At 36.0% G+C, this 13,260-nt stretch overlaps 1 protein-coding gene and 1 long non-coding RNA gene across 6 annotated transcripts in view; one reads left to right on the top strand and one right to left on the bottom strand.

Moving 5' to 3' along the window:
- LOC143366995 (uncharacterized) overlaps positions 1-13,260 on the top strand; it is a 253,347-nt gene that overhangs the window by 23,402 nt on the left and 216,685 nt on the right. Inside the window, exon 1 of one of the 5 annotated variants that reach the window (XM_076808564.1) lies at positions 5,918-5,954. The exons of the other annotated variants lie outside the window; for them this stretch is intronic. Within the exon in view, the coding sequence (XP_076664679.1) occupies positions 5,933-5,954 (22 nt within the window). The 5' untranslated portion in view covers positions 5,918-5,932. Of the gene's footprint in view, positions 1-5,917; positions 5,955-13,260 lie in introns of those variants that run through there. 5 annotated transcript variants of the gene reach the window in all.
- LOC143367117 (uncharacterized) overlaps positions 1-13,260 on the bottom strand; it is a 136,665-nt gene that overhangs the window by 90,939 nt on the left and 32,466 nt on the right. The window lies entirely within an intron of this gene.

The following is a 13,260-nucleotide window of genomic DNA, read 5'->3' as shown; positions in this document are numbered from 1 at the left end:
GCGAACAGGTAAAATGGCATCACCGCCTCACGGATGCATTCCACTAAAACCATTCGCGACGTTAATTTGAAAGAGACTATCCTAAAATTTTCAAAGCATCGCTACTGTCCAGCGGTCGCTGGCAGCCCTCCGAACGCCGGGCCGGTGAATGGTTGTAGTGGGATACGTCCGTGAGGCGGTGTTGCCAATTCGTCTGTTCGCGCGCGCGTAGGTTGCAGTTTTAACGGATGACCTTGTATAACAAAGGAAGATCCCGAACCCGAAAATTCAGAAAATTCTGAAGTATTGTGAATATGCAGGGGATTTCCTCCTGATTAGAGCGCAATTTTGGTTTGCTGCTCAAATTCACTCCACGGGGGTGAAATTAACCCCTGAAAATTCGGCTATTTTCTGATTTTGTGTTATTCTCTTTCAAATTAACGTCACACAGAGTTTTCTGAAGTTATGTTTTAAGTTTCATAACGATCCGTTAATATTTACTCAAGTTATCGCAATTTATGTTGAAAGAAATAATGATTTTGGACGATGAACAATTTTTTGTTTATAATTTTTAGCTCGAATAGTAATGATTGAATAAACAAACTGTAAATAGAAAGAATATGTGTCGTGACGAGCTTTACAACACTATATTTTTTAAAATTCAGTTTAACAACATTTAATTTTCCAATCATTCTTAGCGTTTGGACCATAATTTTTCCCCCTTTCGAGCGCTAGTCCCCTTATTGCATCCGACCCTTCAATTTATTCCACTCGCTCCTTAGCACCACTTTTCTTTTCATAAATTCTACTAACCGCCAGTATTATAAACGGACGTTCTTCTGTCTGTATGTCCACAATTATTTCGAGAATCGATTAATTTGTCTCACAGTTTTGAAACGTACACTCCAGGCGTGTGCTCCAAAACTGTATGTACGCGTAAAGTCTCCGCCGTGATAAAGGACAATCGCGCGGTCCTAGCGCGCGACTCTGAATTATGTACAGATATAATGAACGTAAGTAATGGGTAATGAAGTATACATATGTAAGTAAGCACAGCGTAATAATTAATGAAGGCGCCAGGTAATTTTAAAATATTAATGCTACCGCTATAAATTTATATGAGAAGCCCGGGCAACGCCGGGTACTTTATGCTAGTATACATATATTCGGTAGGTAGGGGCAGTGCTGACTTGAAAAAAAAATAGATGACGGTAGAAAGTGTGTGAATATATCCGAAATATCAGTCACAAAGCTTAAAAGTGTGAAATGGCCTTTACTAGGATTAAGCGATCTCTCAGCCATATGTAGGTAACGGCCGGCGACCCTCATGACTAGCATCAGTAGAAATAGTGTTCAATCAACTTCTTTGATGGAACGATAAGGGACAGAGTGAATATCGCCATGAAGAACCTATTGAAAAATGTTTTGGCGGACGATTGCTTGTCCCTGGCTATACGAACAGTGTGAATCAACCTTTATTCTTGGATTCAGATGCAAACAGTTACTCGCAAAAGTATCCGCCCACCCCGTACATATTACGTATTCTACTTGTTTAAGTAATGTTAAATTCAGAATTGCCCATTGTAATTTACGTTAGTATGAACTTTGATTAATATATTTTTAGTTCCTACCATGTACCAAAGAAATGCACAACAATATTCTAATTGCTAGAAGAATAAAACAAGATAAACTTGAATTTCACAGAAAAATCGTTGAATTTATGCATAATATGTAGATTAAAGCCTATAATAAAATCGCAGGAATATTAGAAGAATATTAGCTTAAATATTATATATATATATATATATATAATATTTAAGCTAATATTCTTATATATATATTGAATTTAGTCGAATATTTTTTTGCACGATCTTTGCTACTTCCACGGATAATACTTTTTTTTTAAACAAACTGTGATCAATCGTTCAATTAAATGCAGCCAAAACCAAAGTATATTAATCAAGGTTTATTATTAATGTGAATTAGAATTGCGAATTCTTACTGCCAAGTCGATTTAATATGTAAAATATATTACATATAGGGTGGACGGATACTTTTGCGAGTAACTGTATATGCTGCTGAATATATTACCCGTTTTGATATACACATATTCGTAGTTGGCAAATTAATGTAGTATGACCTTGTTTCAAAGGTATTTTGCCCTTTCAATTGTTTCATTGCCAGAGTAATATTTCGTGCTTAATACCGATATCACACGCGGTAACAGACTTAATTCTGCCAGGAAATAAGTCATGACCTCGTATTACACATAGGAGGAAACACAAGAGTCATCTGCAGAAAATAAAGCTTCGTACGAGACAAATACTAAAATACTTTACTCCATCATTTTGTCTTATTTTCAAGCATAGATCCACTTCATTCTAGAGCTGTTACTTTTTGACCCGTCGGGTGCCCGGTTACCCGGACATTATCCGGGATAACTTCAAGCAATTGAATATAATATTGTCTGTGATTGTCTGCGGTATAGTCTGATGTTAGCCGAAAATGATCGAGCAATAGTAACAATACCACATTCAATGGCTTGAAGCTATTCCGGGTAGCCGGGTACCCGACGGGTCAAAAAGTAATAGCTCTACTTCATTCTCAGTTTTAGCCTGCATAGGTGTACTATGTACTTTAGCCCGCTCGGGTTTCATTCGCTTGTTTGTAAACAACTTCTCGCTACCGTAAACTGGGGTCACTTTGCCCGCGCTGCACAGTCGGGAAATTTCGCGATTTTATCGACAAAATAAATGCAAATGTCAATTGAAGAATATGAGTATCAAATGCCACCAATTTTACTGTTAAATTTTTTAATACAAAGCTCGTATAGACTCGCAAATGTTTATGTTCATGTGAGGTTAGACCGATCGCAAAGCATTAATCCAGATTTTCAAGTTGCTTCAAACACTTATATTGCGTTATCCAAAGATCTGAAAATAGTTTCAAGGCATGGATTCAATTCCTGGTGGTGCGTAAGATATCTTTTTGTCCTCAAAATAATTATGTTTCGGTTTTTAATACGCAATTTATACAATTTTTAAAGTAGTATTTTAGAAATAACCTTTTCATATAAGAATCAATTTTCAATACATAAAATAGCTATCAATCCCATAATATCCTAAAATGATTTTCATTCCTATTTTACGTTGGACTATTTTGATTCTATAAATGCAATTATTAATTGCTAATAGTTGCTAATCTTGTAATTATAAGCATTTTTTTAAACACGATCCAGTGTGTCTTGTCTAACATACGACATAACTGTGACCGAAACTGGTTCACATGTTATATATTACAAATCTTTTTATTCTCTTTCTTTTTAGCTTCGATCCTCTGCTTGATTGTTTGTGTTATGTATGTTTGTTTGTCGTCAGAAGCGATAACCCTTCTGCTATGCCCTGCTGGACTGGAGCAGAGGCATGCTCTAACAAAGAAAAAAGTGTAGAAATGTAAATAAAAAAAAATCTTTATCGTTCGTAATTTTTGTAAGTGCTGTTTTTCGGATAATTTAGTTTCTCGTATATTAGAACATAAAAGTGCCGAATTATATATATTAAAAATAAGTTTTGAGGTTTTCTCCACGAAAATGGTTATAGTTCTTCAATTGACATTTGTATTAAATTTGTAAAATTCAAAAATTTCATATCTGCAGTTTTGGCCATTAAATCGCAAAATTTCCCCACTGTGCGCCAGGGTGACATTGCCCATTTTTCGGAAAAACTTTATTTGATTTTATTGTGAAGTAATTAGAACATATGGTGTTTTGTAATCGATAGCAATAAAAACCAATAGCGAATTCAATCATGTGGTAATTTTTCAGTCAGAGTAAAAAAAGTGGGCAAAGTCACCCCAGTTTACGGTATTGATTATGTTTGGGAAAACATATTTTTATTATACGACGAAATTAAAATGTGCTTAATCCAAGTAAACGGCAAGTGTTGAAAGACCCAAAATTAGATATGAGCGTATCATAATCCACCCTTTATCAGTTGATGGTTACTCGCAACGGAGCACTGCGAACCCGGACCACACCGATTGGAACGTATATTTGTGGGTTTTTAGAGTGACTCAAAACAAGAACAACGGTGTGTTTCATTTGGGCCCTATCGCCCTTTAAGGGAGTGAAAACTAACCTCAAAGTCAAGTTGGCACTTCCACTTTTTCGCGTATAACTCTCAAAATACAATAGACAGAAAAAAATGTTTCAAACAAAAGTTTAATGGTGCAATAAGCGCTACAAACTTCCCTTAACAAAATTTTGAAAAGAGTTAAAAAAAAATATATAACTGACGAAAAAAATTATTTTCAAAATTTTGTTAACGCAAGTTTGTAGCTCTTATCGCACCATTAAACTTTTGTTCGAAACATTTTTTTCTGTCTGCTGTACTTTCAGAGTTATACGCGAAAAAGTGGAAGCGCCAATTTGACTTTGAGGTTAGTTTTCACCCCCTTAAAGGGCGATAGGGCCCAACTGAAACACACCGTTGTTCTTGTTTCGAGTCACTCTAAAAGCCCACAAAGTTGCGTTCCAATCGGTGAGTCCAGGTTAGCGGCGTTCCCTTGTCAATGAGAAACACTAGAAAACAAGTCATGTTTACGAGTTGCTGCATCTACTGTATATGCACGCACTTGTTCCCTAAATAGTAATTGGCTTCAAATAAATGTGAGCATTCCGGGTGGAAAGGTAGCCGACACTCTATTTTTGTTATTGGCATAGTCATCGGACACGGAGTGTAGAGTCCTTCGACCAACGCGTTCGTTACGATTCACACATTCTCGCCATTACGTTCTGGCTGAATAAACAAGTGATTTTTCCTGGTCGCACGTGGTCCCGCGAAAACCACTCGTGTCAGTGCAGACTACTGCGAACGAAAATACTGGTCGCAGCCGAAGGTAACATCTTCATGCTCCCCGATGAAAAATCATTTATCCGCAGAGCCTATCCTGCTTGTCGCGAAATAGATCTGAACTTATGACCTTCCCGATGGGACGGACGTGCACGTACATACGTTCACTTAATACTAATTGAAACTGAAATAATGATCGTACGGATAAAAGTAACTCGGACGTGCTGTTGTTCGAGCTTCAGCCATACCTATTGCTATTGATGCTCCGTGGTCTGAGTCACGGAGGATCTCCATTGGGTTGCACTACGCATAGAAAGCAGTTTCGCGTATATTTACATCGCGAGATTCCCTGGACTCGGTCACTCTCAGATATAGTGTCGAATTCAGTGGAATCCATAAAAGAAATAGTAACGTCGGCACGTGTGACAAATATTCTAAGAAATGCAGTATTCCCGACAAGGATGCGCGGCTGCTTGCCAAAAACGCGACTGTCCTTGTACTTGCGAGACACTAGACTTTTCAGTCGTCAGGTACAGGTGCACGGGGTCATGTTTCGTAAATGGGCACCTTTTTCATGTTTCAAACGGAAACTGGGAAACCTGTGACGCGTTCTTTGTCCCGTAAATAGGCGTGCCGTTGGACATACCGCGTAAAGGTGGTGCTACTAATTGCTATTAATTTCGCGTAATTGTCTCGTGTTTGAAACGATCATAAGCACACGTCTATTCTCTATGATATGGCACTGCGCATTTACGAAATACGAGGTAAGTTGCCTGAATGGACACGAACCATTTCAGCATTGATTTGATTACAGAAATACGTGTTTAATGCTCTCACGTAACTCACGGGATACCAAAGGCAGTACACGAACGCTAAGGTTGGCGTGATGTAAGAGGGGTTTTAAACGAATTAAAGCACCGTCGCCAAGAATAAGCTAGAATCGCGACTTCTTTCCCAACATTGCCACACCTGTTTCTTAAACGTCAGTCGCTATTCATTCGACAGACACTCAGCCTAACTTCTAGCGAGCTCCAACTGCCTAGAGCTGCTTATTACATGTGACTCGGTTCATTAGCATTGTAAATTGAAACGCGCTGTTGACTATGTCGAGACGTGGATACTCAGGTGATAAAAAATTAAAAGCATCTGTGCGCATACAATATAAATGATAATACTGTGGCATATGTTAAATGTTGTACAAGTGCAAAAGTTCTGTTCGTTTAAATACTTGAAACCCATGTCAGTGCGAATTGCGATCTGTAGTATGTATTAGGGCTGGGACTATTCGAATAATTTAATATTCGAATATTTTACAAGTATTCGAATGCTACGAATAAACTTCGAATATTTGAGTATTGGAATAGTATTTGTTAGGGTGAAATCCTGTAAGCTAATTTTGACCCACTTCACACCATACTATTCGAATACATCAGTAAAGTGGGTCAAAATTACCTTACAAGATTTCACCCTGACAAATGAACCTAACTTGATTTATAATTTACACCATACTATTCGAATACATCAGTATTCGAATACTTAAATATTCGTATAGTATTCGAATACTTAAATATTCGAATAGTATTCGAAAACTTAAATATTCGAATACTTAAATATTCGAATACTTAAATATTCGAATACTTAAATATTCAAATACTTAAATATTCGAATGCTTAAATATTCGAATACTTAAATATTCGAATAGTATTCGAATACTTGGATATTCGAATACTTGGATATTTGAATTATATTCGCCAAATAATTGAGCAACTGAAGTATTCGAATATTCGAATACCGAAAAATTCGACAAATAGTCCCAGCCCTAGTATGTATACATATATTCAGTTGACCCTCACACGTATGGTCCATTATTCGATACATTTTTTCCTAACTCTCAAATAACACTGGAACTCCTGTTTCGAAAAATGTTTTGCTTTTGAAACTGAAAAAATCGTGAATGCTATTTTTCGTTCCTTTGATAATCTTGAATATTTTGTTATTTAAGAAAGTTTTTTAGCCAAGGTAATAATTAAAAATCTCTCGACGCAATCTCCGGAGAGTAGAGTGGATGCTTAAAGTTTTCCAACCAAACACACGTGTCGACGGCAGAAATGGTTAACTCTAAAACAGCAGTTTTCAGTACAAGACTTTAAAAATGTATAAAAAATTGATATTTTCTAAAATCCTGAACAGATTTATCTGAAACTTATAACAGTGCAATATTACGACATAACACGGGATATGGAAATCCCCATAAAAAAATTCAAAAAAGTAAAAAAATTCGCCAAGTACATGAAATCAATTAAATCACAAAAAAGAGAAGATAATAATAATTACAAAATAAAAAAAAATGTGAAATCAAAATGAGCTGAAAGTACATAAAGGTGCTTACAGTCAAATACTTGGCAAGGTCAAGTTGTCGATGAATAAGAATTATTTAAAAATGCAAAATAATGAAAGTGTACTCATATTGTCAGAGTTTTAAATTGACAAATTATCTGAAAGCCCGCGAGAGGGAAGGTATGGGTATTGATGATCTGAGAATACCTTGCCTCGCCACGCCAAGTATTAGACTGTAAGCACCTTTATGTAGTTGCAGCTCATTTTGATTTCATATCTTTTTTTTTTATTTTGTAATTATCATTATCTTCTATTTTTTGTGATTTTTTTAAACTTCTTTTTATGGGGATCTCACTTCTTTTTACAAAGATAACTTGCATTCCTATGGGAATGACTTCAGATATTTTTTAAAATAATATTTATTATTATCTTCTACTTTTTGTGATTTATTTGATGATACTCTTTTCAGTCCTCGACTTTGTTATGTACTTGGCGTATTTTTTTTACTTTTCTGAAGTTTTTATGGGGTTTCTATTTACAGTTTGTTTATCCAATCATTAATATTCGAGCTAAAAATTATAAACAAAATATTTCTCATCGCCCAAGTTAATATTTCTTCAAACATAAATTACAATATCGTGAGGAAATATCAACGGATCGTTATGAGACTTAAAATATAATTTCAGAAAACTCTAGGGAAGCCGCAAAGTGTATGTTAAAAACGCTTATGTTAAAAAATGTAATAATATTTAATTAAAAAGTAATACTGGTTTGTGGTTATATGCTGATTGCATATCGATTGAATTGATTTGATTTGTGGTTACAGGCTGATTCCAAGTCGTCTGAATTTGTGGTTATGGGTTTTATTCAGGGTTGCCAGATCAGGCCTGATCTTCTGCCGGAGATTTCAATTTCGTTGAGGATTGCAGTCGGGCGGTGGGGGGGGGGGAGAGAAAAAAAGGACCAATAAGAAATTCATTGTAATGGGCAAATTCCACTTATGCCCAAATCACCTGTGCTTTTCATTAAGCTAGATTTCCCTGAAGGCAACGTCAAGAATTTCAAAGTCGATTTTCTCGAAAATGAAGCGCGATATGAAAAAAGTTACTCTTTCTTTTCGACTTATAACAAGTAAATAAGTCGAAAAAATGGTATACAATTTTTTGATATTGCGCTTCATTTTCGAGAAAATCGACTTTGAAATTCCTGACGATGCGTCCAGTCGCGTATAAGGAAATCTACCCTAATGAAATTCTCGGGCGATTCGGGCGTAAGTGGAATTCGCCCAATGACTTCTTATTAACGAGTGATAATAATAAGAAAAGTATTATGAATATTTATTAGAATTTGTTACAGATTTTTGTAGTTTTTTATTTTTGTACGGCATGATAAACCAGTGCAGTGCCAGTGCGTGCCTGCCTGAGGCCGGAGGCAACGGTACAAAACCAGATACTCCGGTTGAATGCCGAAGACAACGGTACAAAACCAGATACTCCGGCTGAATGCCGAAGATCTGGCAACCCTGGTTATATTTATGATATACAAGCAGGACGCAATTCAAATTTGGCCAACTTATCTTGTGTTTGAGGCTGCATTTTGGTTGCAATTCAATGGTACAACGATAATTTGTAAAGACACGTGGCATCTCAAATTTTGACAACCTACCTTATTTGACACTCGTCAGGTTATAACCTGACTGTAAGCTGTCAAAATCTTAGGCCGGTATTCATAGTCGCTACTTATTCTGAAGCATGCGGCGTAAGGGGACTAGGCAGTCGAAAAGTCAATTTTTGTTTATTGAATTTTTCGAAAGTACTATCTTTTCTGAATAAAATACCGCTTGGTTTATATTAAAAATCCCAAAATTGTTGATTTGGCAGCTAAAAACGTCAAGCGGCAGCATATAGCGTCGCCTTTGCCCAGAAACTTTAAATGCGTTTTTCTCGAATATTTTTCTCTCTCCATTTTTTCCTGATTGCGAGCGAATTGAGGTTCAAATCGACTTGGAAAAAATTACAGGATGTGTAGAACATGTGTCATTTCGGCGCAACCCTCTGATATGGTCTGTAAAAATTCGAGATTTTCATAAAAAAATTAAGAAGTCACCGGATTTTGGTAGCACACAAACAATGATGGTGCGCTACCAAAATCCGGTGACTTCTTAATTTTTTTATTTCACATGAAAAAACGAATTTAAACCATTAATTATATACGAATGGGGTATAGGATAGAAAAACTGATATGCTACATCGTAGATAATACCATTAAGAATATGCGTGCCAAGTTTGAACTCAATCGGACAAATAGTTTTGGAGATATTTGATAGGTCATCTTTGAAAATGTAGTTTCAAGAAAAACGCAAAAGAAGAAAAGTAGAATGGTCGCTACCTGCTGCGGAATATCGACATCCGCGCCTCGTTTAAAGTCTACAACTCGGCTATTTTAGGGAATTTTTGCGTCTACCATGGCTTAAATTATTCTTAAAACTTTACGTAATAAGAAAGTGCAAAGAAAAAAAAAACGTTTCTTCAAAACTTTCAGGGTGGCGTAACCCCTTAAGCATGCGGCTTAAGCATGCGGCATCCTCTACTAACCTAGTAGCTAGTAAAGGATGCCGAATGTTTAAGCATTTGCCTAAGAATAAGTAGTGACTATGAATACCGGCCTTAGAGCATATAGACATGGAGGTCTCATTGAGAGCCCGAAACTGTCGCCAACATCGTGCGAGATAGAAAGAGATACTTTCCCGATGGAGCGAGCGAGGGAGATAGAACGAGAGACTCCCAATCGCTCACAATGCGCATGCGCCGGTGTACACCTCTCACTCGCACCAGATCGCACATGTGTTTCTCTCTCGCGTGATGTTGGCGACAGCTTCGAGGACAGGAGACATAAGGCAATGAGACTAGTGTTCCTTCTCGAGTAATTTTATAATTGCTTATTTCTTATTTCTCGAGAAATACTATAATTTCTCGAGAAACTTAAGTCTAGGAAAAATATTATAAATCTCATTTATTTTCGTAAATGAATGTATTACTAGTTAATCGCGAACGTATAAACACATCTACAATTTATAATACATCTTATTAATAACATTAGAACCTACATGAATTCCAATAGAAAATCACAGTACAGAAGATTCGATATTATTAACTGCTGAAGGTGTTCTTAAATTCTTATTTAAAATTTAGAAAAATTGTATACTGAATTAAGTACCTAATGAATTTCTTGTGGCTATTAAGGAAGGAATATAGAAAAGAGGAGACAAGACTATTGTATCCCGTATAACATTTTTGCATGATCCAGAATATCTTCTAAAATGGTCAAAGGACGCATTTTTTCATTTAACATCCAAGATAGATATATATATATATAAAACGTCAAAATATAACAGTAACAAATTTTGCCACAAAAAAGAAATAGATTCGCTGACGCTACATTAGACGCATTGTGCTATTTAAAAATAACTTTTAAAACCAAAAAGTAATGTTTCGTTTTGTAAAAATTTTGTATTAAATAAATAAATTTACCAATTATATTTAATATCTATTTTTTCATTTACACAAGTTTTGTATAAATCAGGCAGGAATAATCATTTAGTTAAAGTTTTCTTGTGTTTTTGATACATATTATCAACATTATTCCAAAAATATAATTTTTCCAATATTTTTTTTCAATTTCTCGAGAATTCTCGAGAATTCTCAAGAAACATGATCTCATTTCCGATTTCTCGAGAAACAAAAAATACAGAGAAATCAGGAACACTAAATGAGACCTCCAGTAGTATATTATGCTCTAAGGTCAAAATTTGGAGTAGATTGCATTAATATAAAAAGTAGATCGATAACGTAGAATAGAGTTTATTCTACACAGTGCTTTATTTTCGAGAAACATGATTCTATATTTGTTTTATAATACCTTTATTTGCTTAGGATGTTAAGGATGAACTTCAGTGACACTCTTAGCCAAAAGTTAATCCATTTCCAAGATATTAATAAGGCTTTTCCCTGTGACGAAAACCAGTCAGAAATGGCAATGGTGTATTTTTATCGCAAATTCAGTTGAATTCGCTCTTATTTTTTTTTTATCTTATTTTGCCAATTTATTGAATACTTGATGATTTAAAAAACGAATATGGAACAAAACGCAGTAATGTGTTTCAAATATTTCCGCCTCTAGAGGTGATTGCGGCGTTGCCGCACTTTCATAGTCACTCAGCTGACAATCGAAGAAGAACCAGTTTTCCGTGTCATTTTCTTTCATTTAAACAAAAACCATCGAATCAATTGTCCGGAATTTTTGTGACAATTTTGTTCAGTGTTTGATCTTTCTGTACACAAGATTTCAAAAACTTTGGCCCATTATTTCACTCTTAATTTTGAAGTTATATTCTCAACATTGCGTTTCCCGATAAGAATACATGTTAAATTGAAATTTAAATAATTTGAAAGCTACTTTTACTATTGCGTAAAGATTGACGCCTCCAATTTTCAAAGATTTTCGCTTATTTTGAATGTTACTGAAGTTCATCCTTAAGCCCACAGTGACATGCATAATTATTACAGTACGTTGGTATAAATGTTTCGTCAATTTTTCTACGATAGAATTGTATGACAATATGAAAAAATTTTAGAAATTTGTGCATCAATTTACATTTAGCTGATGTTGATTTTGACTTGTAACCACTTGTGTGGGTGGCCCAAGCTTTGTATAAAAGTTGGCCTGTTAACTTACCTACAGCTAACTTATAATTGCAAATTTATAACTAATAGAAAATTGATTCTAGATATATGCCGTCACTACATAATAGAAATATTATTTTCAGGAATATACAGTTCGACTTACAGATGCACAAGGAACTACTTCATTCCTTGATATATCAAAATTACTTATCGTACCCCACCCATTTTTAGTCAGATGTACATACTCTCGTCGAATTTTCAAAACTAATTTTCGCGGGAAACGAAATTTCATATAAAAAAGCAAACAAAGTTGCATTTTATGTTTTCGAATAAATTTAATTACTATCCTAAGTAGTTTGCTTTATAAATATAAAATAGAAGCTAAAACTGTTTTTTACTGTTGTCCGCAAAGTATTCCATAACCGTAATTTTAAGTACCTCTGCAAATAATGCAAATATTTCAGCTTACAAAAATAGATGAAACCTATTTTATGCTGCTGTTAAATACCTACGCATAATGGTATCAGCCAGACAGAGAGAATGAAGTATTATAATTTATTATCTAATGTTAGTGCAAATACAAGAAACCAAGGAGCTGCACATATGTACATGATGTAGCAAACTGAGGAGTGCGAAACTTCTCCATTTAGCCAGTCTATTCATTAACTGATAAGGGATGTTCGGCAACCTGAAAAATTCAAAACACTTCCAAACGTTTTAGAAATGTAGTTCAAGTGATTCTAATAACGTGACCACATTTGTGTTGAAACATTTTATTGTGAAACAAAATGTGGTTACATCATTAGCATCACTTGAACTACAGTTCTGCAAAGTTTCGAATTGTTTTGAATTTTCGAGGTGTTGAAAGTAGATAGGCTATGCAGATTCTGGACCAAGTGTCAGTGAGGGGGTGAGGTGGGGACGGGGTACCGAGTTCGTGGGTGAGGGGGATGACGTCATAGGGGAGGGGGGATTTAAAAATTTAAAAATTTCAAACTGGCGTCGCGTGCGCGAGCCGAGTTCGTAGGTTAGGGGGATGAAGTCACAGGGGAGGGAGGGTGGATTTCAAATTTTCAAAATGGCGTCGCGCGCATTTCCTATTGGCGCCACCTATTGGACGTTTAAGGAACTTTGGGTCCGCGTCGGTATTTGGGCCCGTGTACAATACATTTCGTATTGGCGTCGCCTGTTGGATGTTTAAGGAACTTTGGGTCCGCGTTGCCGCCGCGCAGTCTCCGTACGCGTGCGGGGATCGGTGCGGAGGCGGGACCACGACCGATTCGTGGAAATTCGCGTCTTCGATGTGCGGAAGAAGGTGGGCCTCGATTTTTAAGAAAGAGGGTGGTCCATGATTTCTGAGAAAGATAAGGAATCATGGCGCGCGACATGATTGAACGCGTTTTGGAGACTAT

This window comes from Andrena cerasifolii, chromosome 3, assembly GCF_050908995.1.
Source record: "Andrena cerasifolii isolate SP2316 chromosome 3, iyAndCera1_principal, whole genome shotgun sequence".
Lineage (NCBI taxonomy): Eukaryota > Metazoa > Arthropoda > Insecta > Hymenoptera > Andrenidae > Andrena > Andrena cerasifolii.
The sequence above is the reverse complement of the archived record's forward strand: the minus strand, read 5'-3'. Positions and strand labels throughout refer to the sequence as shown.